Raw genomic sequence first — 23,545 nt, 5'->3', positions numbered from 1 at the left:
GACAGGCTACTGGAATATGGAATTGATTATTTTTGTCTGTTTATTTTAAATGTTTCTTGCTAACTGCCACATGAAAAGTGTCTGTAGCCATGTGTCCCTTTTGCTGTCAGCTTGTCCTCCCTCCAGTGGCACACAACATCCATGTGCTGCATCTTGTTTTAGTTTATCTTGGATGCTGCTCAGGGACAGAGCTTTGACGTTTGTGCAGCATGCAATTCATTGTCGTACTGATGCTGAGGGGGGGAATGGTGCTTGCTGCTTCAATACTACTACATGTATTGGCTTATGCATTCCCACTCTTGAGCAGAAATGCCCTATGGAGTTGTCAGCATGTTGATGAGAAGGCAAAGCAGGTCAGTCCTTGCCTTAGAAGTCTGTAGTGGATTATCACCTCTGGGGGGGCTGCTGGCAACAGTGAGATATGGGAAAGAAGGCTCTGACTGTGGTGTTCTTTATGGCCATCCTTCTAATGAGGGTGCAACCTGGTACTAGTCCAAGCCAATAAAAGGAATCCGTAGCAGTGACCCAGCCAGGCAGTTTGTAATGGGGCAGTTTAAGGGCCCTGTGCTGTAGATCAGTTGCCAGACTGCAGAGGTCTGAGATACTGTGACATTTACACATGCGCGGATGTCTTTGCAGGTGTACCCCCTGTCTGGACCAGTGGAGGGTGGCACTAGAATCACCATCACTGGCTCAAACCTCGGGCAGAAACATCAAGACATTGCAGAAACTGTCACTGTTGCAGGAATTCCCTGTGCCGTAGATGCTCAAGAGTATGAGATCTCTAGCAGGTAGAGTATCTGTGAAACCTCCTCCCAGGGGCAGGCGCTGGCTTTTCCCTTGGCTGCTGACACCAGCCTGAGATGTTATTGCCTTTGCTGTAGCAGGTATTGAGCCTTGCCCATTCCCCAGGGAGTGCCCCTGAGTAAGGTCACTATCTGATTGAGTGACTCAGGCAGTGACCTTAGAGAGATAAGGTTGTGTACAAGGCAATGGCCAAACACTGCTGCCGTATACCAACCGCACTGCCAGTACAGAGCCCACAGGCCAGCCAAATCAGGGAGTTACAGGCTTGGAACCATGCACTTTCATGGGTGTGTCTCCCAGCCACAGGATTATTTCACTAAAGCAAAGGACAGGGCTTGTGTGAGTGTCACTGCTAAGACAATATCCTGACCATGTTAACACAGGGTGAGGATGAGAACACATGGTTGGAGGTACGGAACAGATTCTTGCCTCTGCTTGAGTGAGCACCGCCTAGACTATCATGCTTTACTTGCCAGCCAGAATTCCACTTCCCATGAACAAATCCAATGAAAGGACCCTTTCAACCAGGGGCAGACCAGGGAGTCCTGGTGGGCCCTGTGCTAGAAGTGCCTGGCAGATCATACAATGCTTGTAAAAGTAGTGGCTAGGAGAAGGATGAGAAGTAAAAGGACCTGTCCTGCTGAATCCAGCTAATGTCAGTGATAGAGAACTGGATAACTGGTGTGTCTGGCCAGGGCAGGACCATATAACAAGGCAGTGTAGTCAGGTGTTGAGAGATGTGACTGCAGGGTAGCTAGGAAGCAAGGAGAAAGGAACATTTTGTGTAGTTGGCCTGTGGCAGGGCAGGTAGGTGGGAGCCTTAGACAAGGGAGGGAGAGGAGCCAAGCAACCAGCAGGAGAAGAGGAAAGCAATTGTGAGTAACCTCTCATCAGAGCTGTCGCAAACCCATTTTTTCCATTCCATAGTAGCAGTAGTTGTAGCACCCTTCCCTTTGGGAGCCAGGTAAGATCCTGCTGGGGAATGGCCTGTTGTGTTCAGCAGTGTTGTCCTGTCTGTGCGCCTTGTTTGTCTGGATCCATCTGCTTTCTGTTTTCATCCTAGATGTAGAGCATAATCCTTCTGGGGTTCGCACCGTCTTTGTTCTGTATCTGTAAATCACCTGGCATCACAGGGTCCTGGCTTGGGACTGCACTGACTGATTCAAATTCCTGAACCTTTTTGGTTGAGGGGATATAGCTGTGAACCTGGAACCCACTCCTGAGCAAGGCCCAGACAAAGTCAATCTCCTACAGTGTAGAAAGGCTGGGAAGTCTCCTGCAGGGTAGTTTTGCTGTTAGCAAATCTGTGCTGTAACATGGGATTCTTTGCTGCCCTGTTCTATGTACAACCTGACTTTTCACATTGTCAGCATCTCCCATACCAAATTATGGCTGGAAACAGGGCTGGGAAGAATGGGTAGTGCAGATCAGGGGAACTGGCTGGTCCCAGAGGCCACTGGCTGAAGACCAGTGCCAGCTAAACCTACAGAGTTTTTCAGACACAGCGCTCATGTGCGGGTTGACCACTGGCTAGCCTGGGGTCGCTCCAGGTGTGATTGATTTGATCAGCTCTGGACAATAGCAGAGTTCTTGGACTCTTTGTATATCTGTGATACAGTGGGCTTCATCCTGTCTGTCCCAGAAACGATCATCTTGGATAGGATGGACCTGTTTGGAACCACTCCCTGCTTTTTTCTGCTGCACCTAATCCAGCTTTTAAAGGTGTTTCTCAATGTTCAGTTATATATTCTGAGCATGTGATAAGGCTGAAAGAAGGGAGCTGTGATTGTTAGAAGGTTTTAGGACATGGTGCAATGGGTACAGCTCACCAGCTCTTCCATGGTGTGACACTGTTCTTGGATTGCCCTGCAGTATTGTATGCGTCACTGGCGGGAGCTGGACAGAGAGATTTGGGCACGTTGTGGTGGAAGTGCCTGGAGGAGGACGTGGAGTTTCTGGGCATATTTTCACCTATCAGGTAACATAATGATGGCTTCTTTAATACCTCTTCCTGTTCTTCCAGTATCTTTGCTAAATGGCTGTCTGTTGCATGAACTTGTGGGACTCTATCAGGCACTTGCTGGTGGTATTTTTATCTGATTTTTCTGGTGTTCCGGGGCGGGGGATGGGGGCACGGGGGGGACAAAAGTGTTTTGTTTTCTTTTTTACCCCTTCCTTAGATTATAAGAACAGCTGTACCGGATAATACTAAAGATTCTGTAGTCTAGTGATTTTTTAATTTTTTTTAACAATGGTAACTACTAAATGCTTAAAAAAAGAGGAAAAAATCCAGGTACCATTCTGATTGGGAGATTTTTTTTTTTACTGGTGACTTAACATCTTACTAAGACTTCTGACTTTCCTTTTATTAATTTGCAAATTGCTGCTTGAACGTACTTTTAACTTCTGACCTTCAGCAGCTAGTAGCCGTAAGTCCAAAGTTACTGTGCATTGTATGGAGAAATGTTTCTTCTTGTTTTTAAACATGTTTCTGATAAGTTTTTGATATCTTAAACGCAGCAACTATGAAATAATACTTAAGCACTTTTTAGATACAATTACTCACTTTTCATCCTTGCTGTGCAACTTACAAGTTATGTACCTAGTTGCATGTCCCCCTCTCCCACGTGAAGGGGAAAGAGATGCCTGAAAAGTCTTAGGCTATTCCATTTTTGGCTGTATAGAACCATTTTACATACCGGATTATGCTTGTTGCTCTTCTCTTGGTTTTGGTTCTGTTATCAGCATTTTGAGGCAGGGTGATGAGAACTGTATTCTATGTTGAAGAAACAAGTGCAAAAGAAATTTTTACTGTGGCATAAATACCTTTTTTCTTAATTCCCTTCCAAGTAATTCCTACCACTTGGTGTGTTTTTGTTGAGATCTGTGCTTACAGCTGGTAAAGTTGTTACAGGTACTAAAGCACTCTTAAATGGGCAGGAGCTATGTAGTCTCCCTGCTCTTTCTCACTTCGTGTATCTTGCTCTTCATTTATCAGCAGTGACTTAATTGTGCCACTCTGCCTCGTTCCTCTAAATTTTGGTGCAACTCCTCAGTGATACTAAGTTTTTGTTACTCTGAATAATTTATCAAATTTCATTTCCCTTGTCCAGGTCACCTACAAGTACGTTTAACAGCACAGGTCTCAATACAAATTCTTAGGGCTCCCTGCTGGTAATCTTCTCATATACTAGACAAACAGACAATTTATTTGCTACGTTGTTTCTCTTAACCGGATTTATTAATCCAGTTACTGATCTGAACAATCCCTTTGAACTGTTAATCGTAGGGTTTGTGTGTGAGGCTCGCAGCTCTGCTGTTAGCAGCATCCATCTGCCTTTTGCAGCCTGTGGAAAGACTGGTCCCTGATCCGTAGCTCTTGCTGGTGTGATTGATGCCTCCTCTGTTGCCTGTGCTCCATAAGGTAGCTGCTGGAGCCTGTGATTGGGATCTACAGCTTCTGTTTTCAGAGCACTGGAGGTCACTGAACATGTTCTGCTGTTTTCCTTCCTTGCCTTATCTTTGGAGGTCCTTGTTACTCACCTCCTTTTTTTCCTTTTTTTTTTTTTTTTTCTTTTTTTTTTTTCCCCTCCGCTTCTAGAACCCAGAGCTGAAATCCATTGTTCCGACTCAGGGTCCCAAAGCAGGAGGAACCTGCCTTACCCTTCTGGGCTCAAAGCTGCTGACTGGGCATCCTAGTGAGATCAGTGTCCTGCTTGGAGACCTCCCTTGCCACATGTAAGATCAGAGCCTGCCAATGTGCTGGCTGTGCATTGCCCCCAGCCCTTCCCAGAGCCCCGCAGGGTGTGATGCTGCCTGACTCTGTGCTTAGCTCAGGCTGTTGGAGCTCTGCTCTCCTCTGTGTTCCAGGAGATCCTCCCCTTGAGGGTCATGGCAGCAACCTTGACCATCTTACATTCCTGCCCACATTCCCTTGGACATGAACAGTGCTACATGGCCTCTGTTCTGCATGTCTTTTGACAGGACTATGCCCCATCCTGACAGCTCTCTGTTGGCTGATGGGGAACTGCAGTTGGCTCCTGCAGACTAACGCTAAGAGCTGCTTGTTCTCTTGCATCCTGGGACACATACACCTGACAGCACTGCTGATGAGAAGGTGCACATGCCTTGATAGCATACTTCCAGTCTCTCAGTCTGGACAGCAGCTGTATCTGCTTTTTGTCCATGTGCTGCTCACTGACAACTGCCCCGCAATTATCACTTGCTTAGATAAAGCCCAAAACCTTTCAGCATTAAATTCAGGAAAATAGCAGGAGAGGCTTACAGACTGCAAAGAGCAGGGTATAGTACTATAAAACATCTCTGCAGTGGCTGTGTTAATCCCTTGTTCTCTCTTCTGTCCCTCCAAGCCTCTCTGAGATGACGGAGGATCAGTTGGCATGCCAGACGAGTCCCAGCAATGTGTCTGCAGAACTCCCAGTCACTATCAAATATGGGGACCAAGAGCGGAGACTGGAAGGATCCCTCTTCAGATATACTCTGGATCCCAACATCACTTTTGCAGAGCCACCTAAAAGCTTCCTCAGGTAGAAAGACTGAGTGCACCTTCCCCAGGGCTGTGTGCTGAGGCAGGTACTACAGCACCAATGGCATCTGTGTGTTGAGCTGCGCTTTGGAGTCAAGCCAAGCTTGAGGAATGAGCATGAGCAGAAGGGTGGGGGCATGGGCGAGACAGAGTTAATGAATAATAGATGGGTGAAATTAGCTACTTTTTCTCTTTCAGTGGAGGGAGGGTGCTCAGAGTTCATGGATACAACTTGGATGTTGTACAGAAGCCGAAAATCCGAGTTACAGTTTCTCCATCTGAACGCCGGCGCCGAGGACTGGGACGATGGCGCAGAATCATCCCAGACACCGAGTGCCCCAAGGACGCTCTGTGCAGTGTCCAGCAGGTAGCATAGCAAAGTGCTGTGGAGCTGAGGGTGCATAAGGGTTGATGTGTTCTCTGGAGAGGCGGACTTTCTGTCCCTAGGGCTTTTCCCCGTGCTTGCTGTTATCTGCTTGGATTGTACCAACAGTCTTGGCCAAGTGGAAGTGTTTCCTGCCAGACTGAGAGGTTAAGCACTTTCACAAACATTTCCATGAGTTGGGTCTACCTCTGCTTAGAGATGTGCAGGACTTGTGATGTGGGACAGAAACAGCAGAGCAGCAGCATGGAGATAAAGAAATCTACAGCTGAGCCAGAGAGCTTGTGTGGCTCGGCATGTCTGTGCTCCAGACTCTTCCTTTTGCATAGTCCAGTCCATCTCTATATGCCTTGGGCTCTCTTTCACTCTGAGATACAAAACCAGGCAGAGTTCAGTGAAATTAACAGTTCCACCAACATTTTCTGCTCTCCGGCTGCCAACATCTTGACAGGGGTATTGATGTGATCATCAAGGTCACAGAGAATTTGCATAAGTAGTTGTGTTTGGCAGCCAAAGTACGAGAAGGATTTGCATTATTAGTGCAAATGATGGAGGGCTTCCTGTACATAAACTGGGGGAATATGCTTCTGATGCACATGCATCAGTAATAGCTGGTTTTACCTATGTTCTTAGGAAGGCATTTGTGGCTGTAAGAGAGGAAAAAAAAAATTAATACTTTCACCAAACATATAAAATGTATCAAATTGGATGAAGGAACACTTTTTTCACAGAAGCATTCAGGCTAGGAAATCAGCCTTGCATTGAAGGCCTTTGGTCCTGTTCTGTCAGAGCAGGGAGATCTAAAGCTGATGCCTCTCCAGGATTTGCTGCTGGGGGAATGGCAGAGCTGATTCCCACTGCTGAGACCCACTCCTGAGGTACTTGCAACAAAACCAGTGCTGTGAAAACTTTTAGAGGAACATGGGGAATTACTCAGATCTTGGATTTTTGCCTCTACGATTAAGCAGAGTTCCTCTGGCATTGCTCCAGATGAGAGGAATGCAGACTGGCCCCATATTTCTCAGGGTTGGGAAGTATTGCAAAGCTGCAGGAGAAGCGTTAGTGTTTCGCTACTGACACATTTTTTGCCTTTTGCATTTAGTTTGAAGAACCATGTCTTGTTAACTCCTCCTACCTGATCCTGTGCAAAACTCCAGCCATTAACCTGCTGTTGCGGAGTGTCCATATCAAACTGGAATTTATTCTGGATAATCTGAGCTTTGATTTCAACTCATTGCATCCCATGCCCTTCTCTTACGAAGTCAACCCCATCCTAAAACCATTGAATGCTGAAGACCCTGCCAAACCATATCGTCACAAGCCAGGAAGCGTCATCTCTGTGGAGGTAACACAAAAATCATCTGGAAATAATGTTCCTTGTACAAAGTTGTTTCTAACCTGAGTGTTTTAAATTGGTGTCATGCAGCATCCAAGGTTTTAAAGCATTTGACAGGCTTACAACCTGTCACAGCACATCTACTTTGGCCTATGAGAAATGGTACGTAACAAGGGGGAAGAGTGCGTCAAAAAAAGCTTCTTGAGCCCGTAAATCATTGTTAAGGACTTCATAGGGCTTGTGGAAATTTGCATGCTTTTTTATTTTTAACCCTAATAAGCTATTTGTATAGGAAATATTAGTACTAAATAAACCCCACATCCTATTCTCAGCTGCTGGCTTTTTCATAACTTTTTAAGATACCTCTAGAAGTAATTTAGGAGTAAAAGAATCCTGGCAGTAGGGAAGACCTGTTACTAGGTGGAGATAGGAAAATCACTCTTTAAAGGTGATACAGAAGAGCAGAGTGGCTAATGTTTTTTCTGTACATGCAAGAAAAAAATCTGAGGTATTTCTTTTATATAGAAAGGTACTCTTTAGTCCAGTACTCATTAAGAAAGTTAATGGCTGCAGCTGGAGATGCACTTTCTCTACTTGCTCTTTTTTTCAATTATGAGTAAAAACTGTGAGGATGTACTAGTCTAAAAATGTCTAGACTGCTGCCATTGGTATTGAATGCATCTTGGAGAAGCAGGGCAATTTGGGAAGACTGAAAGAGAACTAACAAGATGCAAGCTTTCAAAGAGCAAGGAGGTTGATCTACCAACCTGTCAGGATACTCTGACAGAACTCTGGGGAAAAGCATGAAAATGCTGCTGCTGGATTCAGCTTAGAAAGCATTAAAACATAAAAATGTAATTAACATCAGCCAGCACAGTTTTATTTAAATTTTTTAAAAAGTCTTAATCCCCAAAAATTAAAGCATATTTGTGTAGCAGATAAAAACAGTAGCATAAATGTGTAACACCTGTGAAAGGCATTGATTGACTCACCTGAGTGCTTAGGTTAACTGACATGAGACTACTTATTTAAATATATACACATTGTGTGTATGTATATGCATATACACATAGAGTGAAGAGTCGAGCTTAGTTGTGCTGTGGCTGAAGAGACTTAAGAAGACAGGCTATTTATAACTGTACTTATGCAGCATGGTGTGGGTCCTAAAGCTATAATCTAAATCGTATGCAAGTGAATTTTTTAGTTTACAAAATGAACTTCTGCACGCAATTCAGATGCAAGCCTAGTCAGAGAAGGAAAAATGCTGCTTTCACCTTATGGTGTTGGTCTCCTCCATCTTCTCTGGAGCCATGGAAATGCAGAGTTGATTTTTCCCTGATTTGATATGCTGTTCCACATCTGTTCCAGGGGGAAAATCTAGATCTAGCTATTTCTAAGGATGAAGTTATGGCTATGATTGGGGAAGGAATCTGTGTGGTGAAGACACTAACAAGGAATCATCTTTACTGTGAGCCTCCCTCTGAGCAGCCAGCTCCACGGCACCGCACGAAGCGGGAGGGCACAGACTTGCTCCCAGAGTTCACGGTAGGGAATCAGCAGTACTGCAAGAAATCCTGTCATTTGTTGAAACAAAAGCAAGAATTAGTGGTAGAAGCAGGAAGGGGCAGAAAGGCAAAAGCCCTGGTGGGGGACAGGGGAGGTACCAGAGGTGGCAAGGAGCTGCTCTTGTTCTCAACTCTATTCTTATGTGTCAAATATTGCCTGAAAGCAAATGGTATAGCTGGATTCAGGAGTTGTGCTGTGGGACAGCTTTGCTAGAGAGCTGTATGCCACCTGTACCCATTCTGGAGAAGCCCTGTGGCTTTGCATTTCATTGCTGCACAGAGCTTATGTCGTGGCATATGCTTTCTTACAGGTACAGATGGGAAACCTGAACTTCCTCCTGGGCCGAGTGCAGTATGACACAGAAAGCCAGCTCACCTTCCCACTGGAGGCACAAATTGGTTTGGGTGTTGGTGCATCTTTTGTGGCACTGATTGTTCTGGTCATCGTCTTCATATACAGGTAAGAAATTCTGATATTGTAGAGGAACTTAAAGACCTCATACAACATTACTCAGTGGATGTGGCCAAGCATGTACATCTTGGGCTAAACAAGGTCCTAGTTTTCTTTATTTTGTGCCAAATTCTGAGCCCCTAGTGTTGCTGGATGTGTGGGGCATGTTGCACCTGCTGGTCACAGTTCATTCAGAGTCCACATGTAATGGGTGCTCCAAGAGACACATCTAGTTTATGGAACACTGGTGTCCTGTGAAGATGATGTTCAGTGGAAATCACCTCAACACCAGTTGCCCTGGAGTCTTTGGCAGCAACACAACAGTTGGCAAGGACAATCCCTGGGCTAGTGCCACTGGGAACAATTCTGCTTCTTGTTGCAGGAGGAAAAGCAAACAGGCTCTGAGGGATTACAAGAAAGTTCAAATCCAGCTGGAAAATCTGGAAACAAGTGTTCGGGACAGATGTAAAAAGGAATTCACAGGTCAGTCACTGAGCTCCTAGGTTCTTGCAGCTTCAGGGAAGCTTGAAGAACCACTCTCAGCCCTACCTCTCTTTCCATTCCGGCATACTTGTTTGGGTAGCTCAGAGCAGGCAATAACTTTATCCTGTGCCAGTGCATTGAAACATATAGCCAAATTCCTCTTATTTTTAATTCTTCTTCTTTTTAATTCAGAGCACAGTGGTCTATACAGACCCCTCTGATTCTCCAGTTCATCCTCAAAACTCAGATTAAGAGCTAAAGGTCAAGACAGCACTCTTGGAGAGATCTTAAGGACAGCTAGCCCAGTCTTTGTGTAGGGCAAGTTGAATTACACCTCCATTTTCTGGGCCCGCAAACCTTGTACTTCAGCTGCTTACAGCAGTGAGCCCTTGTGTGGGAGACCTGGGGCTCTGAAACTGTGCAGGTGACTCAGACTGTAACCTCCAACTAATGTGGGTAGCAGCGAGGAACAGGAGATCTCTAATACACTACTTCTAATGTAGGTAGTGCCTATAGCCACAGATCTGTGCTGAACAGTGGCTTCCTCTTTATAAATCTGGAAGCCAGCCCCTGACTAAGTGAGAATAATCACCAAATTCACCTTTTGGTTCCTCCCTAAGGCTGGAAGTTTCCTCATGCGTTTCTCCCAGTGCCTAATCTAGTTTTAAATGTTCTAGAAATGGGACCCCAGTGTGCCTCTTCCTGATAGGAAACATCCTTCCTCTTCCTCAATCCCATCCTGCTGGCCCTAGTTCCTGCACTCGCCTCATGCTCTGCACCATCAGTTGTGTGATCATGTAGTCAATCTCATGGGCATTTCCTTTCCCTCAGACCTGATGACTGAGATGATGGACCTCACAAGTGACCTTGTGGGCACAGGAATCCCTTTCTTGGACTACAAGTCCTATGCAGAGCGCATCTTCTTCCCGGGCCACCGTGAGTCACCACTGCAAAGAGACCTGGACATCCCTGAGTGCCGGCGGCAAACCGTGGAGCAGGGCTTAGTCCAGCTCTCCAACCTGCTCAACAGCAAGCTCTTCCTCACCAAGGTAATGTCCCTCTCTGCTTGCAGCCTGCTGTGGGGCCAGGGACATGTCAGGAAGCGGGCAGTGCCTGTTAAAGTTCATTCCTGAATAGCTCCCTGCAGCATCACTTCTTCCAAGAGCCAGTAGCTGTGACTGCCTTGTTTTCAGCAGATTCACACACTGGCTTATCTCTCTCCCTACCAGTTCATCCACACTCTGGAAATCCAGCGCACTTTCTCTCCAAGAGACCGGGCCTATGTGGCATCATTGCTCACTGTGTCGCTGCATGGGAAGCTGGAGTACTTCACTGACATCCTCAAAACACTCCTGAATGACCTTGTGGAGCAGTATGTGGCCAAGAACCCCAAGCTGATGCTGCGGAGGTGAGTGAGCCAGCTGAGGTCCCACTGCTAGCTATCTGAGGGGGCAGAGCCTTTCTGCCCAGCTGGCAAGGTCCAAAACTCCTGTGAGTAGGATAACATCATGGCATGGGCTGCAGCTATAAGACCAGTGTGTGTGGAGACAACATGCATCAAACAGGAGGAAGCAGTAACAATGGTACTACTCTCGCCAGTTGGCAATTGTCCAAGGAATATAGCAAGAAAGGTGTCAAAAGAGTAGAAAGCTGGAGTTGCCCACCTCGAATTCCTCTTCTTTTGAAGCTGCTGTACATTAATTCTCAACTTGTGTTCAGGTACTAGGGGACTGCCAAGTCTGCTAATCTCATTTTACTGTTTAGAAGCCCCTGGGCTTACAGTCAGGCCATGTTTGGAAGCTAAACTGAAATATCTCCTGTGTTTGGGTCCCCATTAGCCTCCTGTCTGGTCCATCCTTCTGATGTGAACAAATTTCCTTTGTTTGCGACCTACCAGAGGCTCTCCTCTGTCCTGTGTCCTTGTCCCTCCTCAACTTCTGTAATTTGGTGCCTCCTTCAGGCTGAAAAGTGCCTCAAATAAGTGATATCACAAGCATTAACCTTACTGGTTTCTAAAGTCTTTTTTTTTTTTTTTTAAAAACTCTCTCTTGATCTTGTATCATCATTCAGTGTGCTCTTTTCTCAAGGGGTGTGATCTTTATCTCCAAATCCCTCCCTGCTCTGAACCATATTCCTGTGACCAACCTCATGCTCTCTTTCAGGACAGAAACAGTGGTAGAGAAGCTGTTAACCAACTGGATGTCCATCTGCCTGTACGCATTTGTGAGGGTGAGCTCTTTGTCCCTTTGTGGTGTGGAGGGGCTAGAAGAGGGGAGACAGCCACAGCTTTGCTTTGTGGCTTGTTCATAGCTGAAATAGTGCCAGAGTCATCCTGTATTTCGGGGTGAGGATTGAGAGAGCTGGGCTGTTCAGTGGGGACAGGAATGCTTAAGTCAGCATTAATACCACTCATTGTTTCCAAGATGTCTCACCAGGTCATGGAGGGCTCAGTATAGCTCTTTTATCTTGAGACACGCTGGCCATAGGCTGGTCTATGCGTGAGGAGGACAGATTCTGATCTAATTCCTTTCCTTGTGCATGGAGCCGGAGCTGTCAGCAGAGGCTCAGTCTTTGCCTGCTGTGGCTTACCTGCCGTATCCTCAGTCCTGCTCCTCCTCTGCCTGGGTGTCCATGTTTCAATGGAAGCTGAATTTCTCTCAGGTGATACTCCTTCCTTTCTGTGGCAGGATTCTGTTGGGGAGCCCCTTTACATGCTGTTTCGAGGAATCAAGCACCAGGTGGACAAAGGGCCAGTCGACTGGGTGACAGGGAAAGCCAAATATACCCTGAATGACAACCGCCTTTTGAGAGAGGACCTGGAGTACCGGACTCTGGTAAGTACCAAATCTTCTGTTCCCTCTGGGCTCTCCAGTGTGACAGGGCTGAATGTCTCTGCTCCCATTATTGAGGCAGAAGTGCAGCATCCTGCCACTGTCTCCTGGGAGCCAGGGTTATCCCAGCAGCACAACTCTATAGGTGACCAAGAGGTCTGCGAAATCAGGCGCTTTTGCCCTAGGCTGATAGGAACCATCACCACAGTAATCTGATGTGTGTGCTGTGCCCTGTGTCTAGAAATAAGGGGATGAAATTGCTGATGGCACATTGAAACCCCTGCCCAACGCTGTTGAATTGGCTTCCAGCTCTTGACACAAGACTGAGAATGCAGTGTTTAACATCTGTGATGTTTTCTTTTCTGAAACTCTTCCAGTGAAAGGACTAGCTGTTAACTTGCCTTAATGCCAATCATCAAAGGTGTAAATGTGTCAGATGTAATCTTATCAGCTGAGTAGCTGTGACCTTTTCTTTTCTTCCCCAGACCTTAAATGCTTTGACACAAGCAGGAGTCGCTGCAGGAGGGGCAGAGGACTCCCAAGGGATTTCTGCAAAAGTGCTGGACTGTGATACCATAACACAGGTGAAGGAGAAAATCCTAGATCAGATCTATAAAGGGACGCCATACTGTCACCGACCAGACCCAGACACCCTGGACCTCGGTGAGCAGAACTCCTTGGTGCCAAAACTCAGTGAGGAAGTGGAAGAGTGTTCATTTGCTCTCTGTGCCCAGCGCCCTGGCATGCATGACGTTTGTCGTTCTCTGCTGAGTGTGCAGAGTGATCCACTGACCAAGGATCTTGTACTCTGGCTGGACCCAACAAGGCATAATGCAGGGAAGAGGCTAACAGCAAGAGGCAAGGGTGGGAAAGAAGCAGTTGGGTCCAGCCTCTCCCATTTCATGGTGTTTTTGCCAGACTTGGACAATGGCAATGGCTTGGGCAAGGGGGGAAAAAAGCATGGAGAACGTGTAGGAGAGGAGGAGGATTTGAGTGCAGCACAGAGATGCTGTAGTCGTAGGTTGGCTCTTCCTGTCAGTGAAGTCAATGGCAGCATCTCAGTACTGTGTGTCAGGGAATATTTTGCCCACAGTGGTTAATGAAAGGTAGGACTTACATTGTGAGGGAAACTGCTCAGTTTTCTGTCTTCTTCATTCTTTAGCTGTTGCTGAATACTGGTGACACTTATAGATGAGCAGGTACTGGGGGGATAGTAGCTAATAAGGACTATGGGTGCATATTTGTGGTTTGCATCAGCTGCTTGAAGATTTACAGTCTGACAGAATTTGTAGGAACTTGGTGAGAGGAACCATGAGGCTGCCTGTCCCTGTGCTCAGACAGACTGTCCTGTGACTGCAGGACTCGGCATTGTTACAGACACTTGCTCAGGTTAAGCTGTCTGTGAAATAGCATGGGTAAAGGTTCACAAGGATCAGCGGGTGCATAATGAGGTCAACCAGGTTGAAGCACAGCAGACTTCAGAGATGCCTGAAATTAACAGATTTTCTTTCAATTTTCTGTGTTTTAACGGCTGTAGAGTGGAGATCGGGGCTGGCAGGTCATCTGATACTGTCCGATGAGGATGTGACATCTGTTGTTCAAGGAACTTGGAAACGCCTGAACACTCTTCAGCATTACAAGGTCAGAACTCAGTCTACTGTTGCCTTGTCTCTCCTCTCATCTTCTACACACTGTTATGCTGTGTTTGTGGCTCTGGCTCCTGCTGCATCATTGTCAAAAGGTTGGAGCTTTTTTGCAGCAGCATATTCAAATTAAGTCAGTGCTGTGGCCTGCACTCTGACTTCAACAAGTATAGCCCCCTCCTTAACCCCCACCTGAGACGTTGGGCAGGTGTGAGCTTGGAAGGAGACGCTCAAGTTCATGCCTGGTGTCTGTTACAATGAAGGTGAAGCTGCTGGATCTGTTAATGTTCCAGTCCAAATCAGTTAGTAGGTGATGGCACACTGATCTGGGAAGCAGCTTCTAGGAATGGAAAGAGGGGGTTTTTTTAACTGTCTTGCACTAATGTGTCATATCTTGCACCAGTATGTCATACCTTGCTGCAACATGTTCTAGATGTGAATGACCTCAGTCCCTGAATATTATCATCTTCATTGTACTTTGCACAACAGTTTAATTGGTACAAACAAGATTCTTCCACCATCAGGAAAGACAGTGATGGTGGCCCAAAATCCCTGGTTTTGTACCTATTTCTAGTAACGGTATAGTCTGTTGTGGTCTACAAGCACATGCCTGTTGTACTGATGAGAAACATACCTTTTGTTTTGAATGCTGATTTTTGTTTGTGTGCAGGTGCCTGATGGAGCAACAGTAGCACTGGTCCCACGCCTGACCAAGCACATCCATAGGGAGAATCAGGATTACATCCCAGGAGAGAGTGAGTTTGACATCCTGTTCTCATAAAATTATTTTATAGCACTTGACAGCTAATGGGACAAGTCTCTTGCCATAGTCCCAGCTTTACGCTGCAATAGAAGGCTGATACATGATTTGGACCCTCATAGGATTGTCAGGAAATTCAAAACTTGGGCAGGTGAGATGGGAGAAAAGCAAGAGTGTAAGAGCAGAGGAAAGCCAGGCTGGGCATGAAAGTGCAGGATAAGCACAGTTCTCTAGTTCTGACTCTCTAGGGCTGAGTGCAGTCTGCAACATATAAGACTCTTAATATCTCAGGTGCTGAGTGTGGCCCAAGGGTGGTGACGGGATGACAGGCAGTTACTTTACTGCCTGGCAGAGCAAACAGCTCCATGGATACTCGTGTGGCACGAAGGGACAATAACCACAAGCTGCAGTTTTAACAGGTTCAAACTGGATGTGTTAAAAAAAAAAAACTAACTTATTCAGCAAAAGGGTGATGCAGCCCTGGAACAGACCACTGGGGTGATGGAGGATCTCTGTCTGGGGAAGTTTCCAAGACCTTGAAGGTTTTGGGTGGACAAAAGCAATGTGCTGTAGTGCTAGCAACAGGTATACTCTGTGCAGATGGCAGGATAGAGGCCTTCAGAGGTTCTTTCCCATTTGTGTTTCTATCATAGTGTGAAATTTTGCTTCCTTGGGGCTTACCTGGCCAAGCCCTGCTGTGAGAGAATGGACTCTCATCTGTAAACAATTGCTTGTTTTAGAAACACCAATGCTGGAGGATGCAGATGAAGGCGGGATCAAACTTTGGCACCTGGTAAAACCAACAGAAGAGCCAGAGCTTCCCAAGCATCGGCGTGGGAGCTTAAGAGATCGGGAGCGAGCCAAGGCAATCCCAGAGATCTATCTGACACGTCTACTCTCAATGAAGGTGAGAAGCAGCACTGATTGTGTTGTGCTTGGGATCTTGCCTTCCTTCATATCCCCCAGCAGATTGCAGGGATGTGTGTGATGATGAGGAGCCCCTTTGCCTGGGTTGATGTATATGCCGGTTGTTTCCCCTCCGATCCCAGCACTGCAGTGCCAAACTTGTACTCCTACTAATGGGTTAAGTTTTGCAGAGTCTCTAGGAGAGTGAGAAATAGTTTTATCCCTGTGTCTACCCCATGTTTGTCTTTGTGTGTCCCACAGAAAAAATCAGGTACCCTGTACTTCACAGCAGAGTTTCTTTGGCAGCAATGTTCACCGGGCTGCCAGGTCTGCTCACCTTCCACCCCACTCAGGGCCAAGAAGATAGGACTGACCTGTTACCTGCTGCATGCTAATAGTGCAAACCAGCCATGTACAGATTCAGCTGCAGTCATAAATCAGGCATAGTGCCTGCTTGCTCCTTTTTGCTTTATTCCAGTGTCATTGTTAAAAAATTGAGCCAGGAATTTGTCCTTCTGCTCTGTCCTTAAGAAAGGGTCAGCTTTTTGGCATCCAGGTTCCCCAGCAATGCCCTGCTTGCAGTAGTACCATTCCTCAAGGGACAGCCCAGGCACTTTGCCAGGCAGTGCCTGTGTTCTTCCCGCATTTACTGAACTTCCTTTTGCTGCTGAGCAAAACCCTCCTCCTTGTTCTTGTCCGGTGGAATACAGCTGCTGGCAGCCAGCAGTCCCCCTCCACTAGGCAGTCTCTATGGTTCGGTGCCACTGCATCATGTTGCAAGCTCTCTCCCCTGCAGCAATCCCCTTAACCTGCAGTGGCTCTGAGTACACCTGACTCCCCTCGGCGTTTTGCTTTCTTCCTGAGCTTCTCCCTGGCCTCTGTTCCAGAAATTGCTGGGACCTCCTTTCTCCTTTGCTGCAGCTCCCTGCAGTGGAGGGGAGGTAGCTTTGGACCAGTGAGGGGAGGTTGGTGAGCAGAAGAGAGTAACTTCTCATGTGTGTGAGCCCCGGTCTCTCCACTCTCCTCTGCCTGTGCTGACTCCGTCCTGCTCGGTTCTCCACAGGGCACTCTGCAGAAGTTTGTGGATGACTTGTTCCAGGTGATCCTCAGTACCAACCGCCCTGTCCCTCTGGCAGTCAAATACTTCTTTGACCTGTTGGATGAGCAGGCAATACACTATGGGATTGCAGACCCTGAGACCATCCACATCTGGAAGACAAACAGGTATGGTGTTCCTGTGGGCCCCGGAGAAGGCACTGCTAAGCTGTCTAGAGCTGATCACTTGCAAAGTGACAGTCACCTTTGCCTACTGAGGAGGAGCAAAATGGGAGTGCAAGGTAGCAGAGCACGGTGAAAAGCTGGTTTTGCTGGGAGCGCAAAGCTGGGAGATGCAGTAATGTGCAGAATATCTTTCAGCACCACAGCTGCTACCTATGCTGATACCCTACTGCGCTTCTGTCTTCTCTGCAGCCTGCCCCTGCGGTTCTGGATCAACATCATCAAGAATCCACAGTTTGTTTTTGATGTGCAGACGTCAGATAACGTAGATGCTGTGCTCCTGGTCATTGCGCAGACCTTCATGGACTCCTGTACGATAGCTGACCATAAGTTAGGGCGGGTAAGTGCCGAGGTAGAAGGGAGCATGATGGCACCGATAGTTGGGCAGTGCTGCCCCAGGAAGGCAATAATGTTTACATAGCACCACTGGGACAGCAGGCCAGGCCCATCCTTGCTCCCATGTGCCCCTGGAGAGTGATGGGCACTCCTGGGAAGAGAGGAGGGAGGAGCTGATTTTTGTTTAGCATCCTGAAGTTGTTGAGGGGTGCTCTTTATTTACAGCTTACAGCTACTTGGGGGACAGAGCTAAACTCCAGCTGGCTGTGGCAGACAGTGTAAGTCACAGGCTGCATCTTGGGAGATTCAGGTTGGCCGTTAGAAAAACTTTTTACCACCACTACTCACCCTGTGCTGAGTGTGGAACAGTCCTGCACAGGTCACCGGAGACGGGATGGCTGGATGCCTGGAGGATTTCAGGAATCAGCTATGCAAAGCCATAGCCAATGTGATCTCATACTGGTGATCACCCAGCTCCAAGTGGAAGGCTGGACGAGGGATCCCAGAGGTCCCTTCACCAGCATATCTCATGGTTCCTCAGACTGCATTACTAGAAGGGAGCCTGGAATTTGAAATGCCTCTCCATGCAGAGGACAAAAATTCCCAATCCTGAATGAATGACAGAAAATAGCAGTGATGGTGTTACCTGCTAAGGTTAGTCCACAGCATGATGAAGGAACTTTTTGTAATCAATTTCTGGTTTTGGATGTTGAAGGACTCGCCAATCAATAAGCTGCTCTATGCCCGGGACATTCCTCGCTACAAGCAGATGGTGGAAAGGTAAGCAATGAATGTGAGGAGTCATAGTTTAAGCAGTAAGAAGGAGGCTAGGAGGAACAATATGCTAATTGCCTGTGTGCCATTGTACAGGTATTATGCGGACATTCGTCAGACCATCTCTGCCAGTGACCAGGAGATGAACTCTGCCCTGGCTGAGCTATCGCGGGTAAATAAAATTATTTCAGCAGTCACCCTGGCCCCTCACCTGTGCATCTAAGAGAAAGTTAGTAATGCAAAGATGAGATATTGCAGTTGAGTGTGCAGCTCTGCTCAGATGTACTGACCGTTCCCAGTGGCTGCTCGGCTTTGTGGCACCACAAGGAGGGCAGGGCAAGGGTCTGCCCAGCTAGCACTGAAGAGAAAAGTATAGTCAAGGATTCAGGGCAAGGAGTATGTGTGATATGTTTTTTTTTTTTTTTTTTTCCCTTCACTAGGAACTGCTGATGAATTCCCTTTCCTGTTGCTTTATGCAACAGGCACATTTCCTAATGAGTTGTGAGGACACGGGATTTAGAACAACAATTGTTAGGTGTCTCACAGTTTTGTCTAACTTCCTCTCTTATTCAGAATTACTCAGGTGACCTCAATTCCCTGGTGGCTCTACATGAATTGTACAAGTACATAAATAAGTACTATGACCAGGTGAGTGTGTATTTCCAGCAGGTATGAACATGCCCTTCTCCTTTTACCATCCAACCTCCAAAAATTAACAGTTAAGAGCAGCCAGACAATTACAATGCTCTATATTGTTTCATTGGCATGCGCAACTTCCATGTCGTAAGTTTGCTTTATTCTTATCAAAGAGGGAAGGAGGAAATCACAAAAAAGGACTTAATCTCTAACTTGGAGGTTGTTGGAATTTTGTGTATGCTTCCTATTTTTTTTGACTCCGATATCCAAACACTCTACTTAAAACTGAAGTGCAGTTATTTCAGATTCATTTACTAAAGATATCATTTTCAGGTGAGAAGTTTAGCATTCTTTTTGCACTATGAAGTTTTTAAATTATTAGGACGAACCTAGAATTCTAGAATTTATTTTATGGTTAATTTGAGATGGATTACTACCTACCCACTCTAGTCTTGAGCAGGCTAGATTCCAGCTTGAGGCTCTCCATGGTGCATGGAGTTGAGCTGGTTGATAGTGTTGACAATCTGTCTCGTTGCAGATCATTACTGCTTTGGAAGAAGACCCAACGGCACAGAAGATGCAGCTCGGGTATAGACTACAACAGATTGCAGCAGCTGTGGAGAATAAAGTCACAGATTTGTGACAGGCACAGACAGACTGATCTGGGGACAGTGCTCGTCCTAGCTATACACAGGGTGTCCTGCTGCCATTGGAACCAGACTCTCCAAGGAACCCGCAGGTGACATGAACAGGGATGGCCAAGGCAGTACAAAGTACAAGCGTCCTTGCATCTCAGAGAATATTTTTTTACAGTTTTTTCTTTTTAAAAGCAAAACAAACAAAAAAACAAACTTTGGTTTTCCTCTGGCAGACTGTCAGGGGGACCACACAGCTCCTTCCTACAGATGTTACATGAATGTGCCAAGTTTCCAAATGACGTTGAAGAGCCAGGTGACAGCACCAAGCACCGTGTCTGTGGAGTCCTTGGCCTTGCATGGGTGCCCTTGCCAGTGCTGGGAGACTCCCCTGCTGCAGCTGCTCATTTTGGCAGGGACACAGGAAGCTTTCCCCAGGCTGACAGCTGTGCCAACCTCTGTCCCCAGCTAACGAGCCCTCTTGCGGTATCCCATCTGAGAAACTTCCTTGCAGCAATGTCCCCACTTGTTCCAGATGTTGGATGTAGAAAGGAGAGCATCCGATGGCAAAGGTCTCTTTCTCCCCAGTGTTCTGGTCTCTGACAGCTCGCACGTGACACCTGCTTGGACGTAACGTGCTCACCAGCATGCGTGCTTGTCCAGGGGCCTACTGTAAATGGACACCACCCCCTCACCCTTTCCCTCAGGACAAATTCAGCATGTGAGAGTCGCTGCCTGGCTCGCCTCAGCCTCCGCTGACCCAGCTTGGGATCCATCTTCCTGGTTCCTTGTGGTCAGAGGTTGCCCTGCTTCTTGGAAAAGCACAACAAATGCCTTGTGCCACTTCCCCTTCCTCCGGTGTCTAGCTGTTCTGCTGCTCTGAACTGGACTTGTAAATATTCTCAGAAAGTTAATGTATTTAAATGCTAAAGGAGAATGTTTAATTTTGTGGCTTTGAGACAAAGCTTTTCTTGGAGAAGTATCTCTGTGCACTTCTACTGACAAACGTCTGTCAGCACTGGAGCAAAGTTTTCTCCACTGCTTTGTCTGCAGGGATAACTCGTAGATGTCTCCGTTGTCGTAACAGCAGCTTGCTTTTGCCCGCAGCTCAGTTCAAGGCTTAGCTGTGTGCTCTTCTGCTAGGCTTGCCTTACACCTTACTCAGTTTCACTTCCCAGACTCTCCTGTTGTGGCACATACAAGGGTTATTGGGTGGGCTGTGAACTCGAGGAAGCCATGAAGCACAACTGCGTTGTTCCCAAGGAGCATCAGGTGTCCTGCAAACGGGAATGATTTGTGCGAGGAAGGAGAGGCTGGAGCAGGTACGAGCACAGTTACTTGCCAGCTGTCACTGGGCAGCTCCTTGCTGCTCCCTCCTCAGTTCCTGCACCTTGTGAACAGAGTACTCTGCCCTTCTGGGAGCAAATTCCTATTTATAAGGGTGCCCTACTTGTTCTCACCCCCTGCTGCTAATTCCACGCTGATGCCCTGCGTGCTTGGGGCAGGTGGACAGGTCCGACTCCTCTGTCACGTCCCTGAGGGGTGATTGTGCGGGCCAGGAGGGACCTGAGCTAAAACAGGGCAGGGTCATGTCCCTACCTCCCTTGACATTGCATATAGCAGTAATTATCTGCATATATCAGATCAGCCCTGTGGCTTTGTGTGAGTGCTGTGCAGTTGCAAAACTGTTCTCTGAGCAATATAACAAAACAAGCTAATGCTGGCCTCCCTTCCTACAAAGGCAGCTCTCTCCTGTGACCCTCTCAGCAGTATTCCCAGGTACTCTGTGTGTCCAGGGTACGGCCAAGACCCCTGTGCCACCTCCTGCTCCTGTCCTGCTCTACGGAGCAGGAGGCGAGCGGGCTGGCTGCTGCCGGGCAGAAGCGGGGGGCACAGTTTGCCTCTTTTCCCTGAGGTGGGCACCAGTTTGGGTTTCACTGCTGCCCGACCACCCATTTCCAGTAAACTTATGGGATCTTAGCATCTCTGAAACCTCTGTCTCGACCAAATCTGGTTAAATCAGCCCAAAAAAAGCTGGGTGGAGGAAAGGACTGGCAGATGGGAAAAAGCAGCTACAATGCACATTAGCAGAGCCTGCTCCCTTGGGAACTGCAGGAGGCAATTCCTTGGTTTGAGGCAGGTGCAGGTGTAGTGGCAGAGTTGCGTTGTCCCCTTGTGTGTTGACGGATGGACTTTCTGCCCCAGGCAGCGAGGTGTAGTTTGTGGCCTCTCCAGTTTGCTGAGTGTCTGCCAGGAGCCACAGGCTCTCTGTGGGATTTACGGCTCTGCAGACTGTTAATGTCTGCCCCTATTTTTTCAGAATTATCTCTGCACTTTTGCAGAACAGGGTGGCTTGGGGCCTAATTCTGAATCCACATTGGCAAAGGGAGGAGGACTTGGTGGCTCTCCTGGAATCATAGTGACAGGAGTCCAGGTGTCTCTGCTGAGAGCACAGCCTCTGCCCACGTGGCTGACAGGCCGTAGGGTCAGTGGGCTCCGCGTCCTCTTTGCTTCTCAGTAGTGCTGCTGGATGTTGGAAATAATCCGCTTTCTCTGAGCGTATCTGCGAAAGTCTGCTTTTATTAGAGCAATAATCGAGACTTAAAAACAGAGCTAAATGTAGGTGATTGACTTATTTAACGTCTTGAGCTTGTCCTTGCGTACCTGGACAAGAGGCGCTGCCCAGCGCAGGTGCAGTGAGGGTGGAAAGCTGGTGGTGCCCATCTCTTCCCATCCGTGTGTTCTAGATACCAGCATCCTCCTCCCCTGTGGACATGCACTGAAGGCTCCTTGCCGGGATCAACTTGGGTGTTTAGGCATGGCCCCTCTTCTCTCCGTCCATGCTCCTCTCCTGTGGCAAAATCCATTACTACGACAGGGTTCTGTTGCATTTAAATTTGCACAAAACAGGTTTTATTATGAAATTCCCTATTGCAGGGAGGACTTATTTATTTATTTCTCACGATCCTTCCAAGTTTCTTCCAGTCGCTGCCTGATTCCCTGACCAGCTTGTCAGACACTCTGGAGATGGACGTTCCTTCTCAAGGATGGAGAATCCTCTCTGGATGTTCCTGGTTTCTTACAGGTACCACGTTCTGTGGGCGCCAGCTGAGAGTTCCCCGCCACAGCCACCGTTCCCCTTCTGCAAGACACGAGTGCAGCGAGGGCATGTCGCCACTTTAAGCGTATTCTCAGAAGGTGATGTTCTTGAATGGCAGGCATTAAGATTTATTTAGTGCTGTGGTCAGAGAATGAAACTTGCTTCCGCAGTGGTCTGGATGAAAGACGGAGAACTGATCAGTGTTAAGATAAATATCTGTTAGTGTATTTGAATGTCTCTCCAGTCGGCACGACTAAGAGTAGCTGGCACCCACGCCACTTGGATGTGGGAGCGCTTGCTTTTATCTGTCTGGTGGCAAATTTAGGCTGTACTTGGAAACATTTTTTTCCTTTTTTTTTTTTGTAGAAATTATGGCTCATTTTTTTTTAACGAAAATGGAGGATTCTCAGATGCCGCTGCCTCGGTGGAATGCCATTTCTTTTTCAAGGTGTGCCCCAGTTGCAGCGAGATGCTGCTTTTTTGGTGCCTTTCTAGTCGGGATAATGCTTTTGGTTTCCAGAACACCCAATGCATTTGCTCTAATAGTCTCTCTCCCGGTCCTCTGTCCTGGTGACTCTGCCCTCTCCCAGCCTTGTGACTTGGTGTCTGTCTGTTACGGTATGGCCTGACCTGCATTTATGCCCTGCCACACCTTGAGTTCTGCTCAGAGCACCCGAGGTACTGTCTTTCTCAAATTGGAATTAATTATTAATATAAAAAGCTTGAAAAAAATCTGAATTTTGTTACATAGTGTAATAACTGTTTGTAGATACTGTTCTGAGATGTAGGAATCTATTGGTGATATAAGAGGTTTTGTCTGTAAATAATCAGTTTAGAGTCCAAATGATTTTAATAAAGAGAATTCTTACACAATAATTCAATAAATTTTAATATACAACCTGCGTGTCATGCTTGTGTTGCACAATGATGCAATTACCCAGAATCTATTCACCTCTTCCCCCCCCACTCCCCACAACGTGGCAGTTGTGTACTCCTGAGCCCCAGGACCTGGCAGCCATGCCAGGAGTATCGGGCTTCTCCCTCCCGCCCCCTCCACAGGCGACACCCTTTCTTCG

At 47.2% G+C, this 23,545-nt stretch overlaps 1 protein-coding gene across 2 annotated transcripts in view; it reads left to right on the top strand.

Annotated features, from left to right (window-relative positions):
• PLXNB1 (plexin B1) overlaps positions 1-19,575 on the top strand; it is a 38,112-nt gene extending 18,537 nt beyond the window's left edge. For both annotated transcript variants that reach the window (XM_010293572.1, XM_010293571.1), the window contains 23 exons: positions 640-791; positions 2,680-2,785; positions 4,409-4,545; positions 5,178-5,354; positions 5,552-5,720; positions 6,838-7,080; positions 8,440-8,616; positions 8,948-9,096; positions 9,470-9,570; positions 10,402-10,619; positions 10,800-10,978; positions 11,733-11,799; positions 12,258-12,404; positions 12,887-13,064; positions 13,939-14,042; positions 14,715-14,799; positions 15,545-15,711; positions 16,774-16,934; positions 17,181-17,328; positions 18,040-18,104; positions 18,195-18,270; positions 18,672-18,746; positions 19,273-19,575. In XM_010293572.1, the coding sequence (XP_010291874.1) occupies positions 640-791; positions 2,680-2,785; positions 4,409-4,545; positions 5,178-5,354; positions 5,552-5,720; positions 6,838-7,080; positions 8,440-8,616; positions 8,948-9,096; positions 9,470-9,570; positions 10,402-10,619; positions 10,800-10,978; positions 11,733-11,799; positions 12,258-12,404; positions 12,887-13,064; positions 13,939-14,042; positions 14,715-14,799; positions 15,545-15,711; positions 16,774-16,934; positions 17,181-17,328; positions 18,040-18,104; positions 18,195-18,270; positions 18,672-18,746; positions 19,273-19,377 (3,186 nt within the window). In that variant the 3' untranslated portion in view covers positions 19,378-19,575. The remainder of the gene's footprint in view (positions 1-639; positions 792-2,679; positions 2,786-4,408; positions 4,546-5,177; positions 5,355-5,551; positions 5,721-6,837; positions 7,081-8,439; positions 8,617-8,947; positions 9,097-9,469; positions 9,571-10,401; positions 10,620-10,799; positions 10,979-11,732; positions 11,800-12,257; positions 12,405-12,886; positions 13,065-13,938; positions 14,043-14,714; positions 14,800-15,544; positions 15,712-16,773; positions 16,935-17,180; positions 17,329-18,039; positions 18,105-18,194; positions 18,271-18,671; positions 18,747-19,272) is intronic.
• The last annotated feature ends 3,970 nt before the right edge of the window (positions 19,576-23,545 follow it).

Source organism: Phaethon lepturus, unplaced genomic scaffold (genome assembly GCF_000687285.1).
Source record: "Phaethon lepturus isolate BGI_N335 unplaced genomic scaffold, ASM68728v1 scaffold23988, whole genome shotgun sequence".
Classification (NCBI taxonomy): domain Eukaryota; kingdom Metazoa; phylum Chordata; class Aves; order Phaethontiformes; family Phaethontidae; genus Phaethon; species Phaethon lepturus.
Note: the sequence above shows the minus strand (reverse complement) of the source record. Positions and strands in the feature narration are given on the sequence as shown.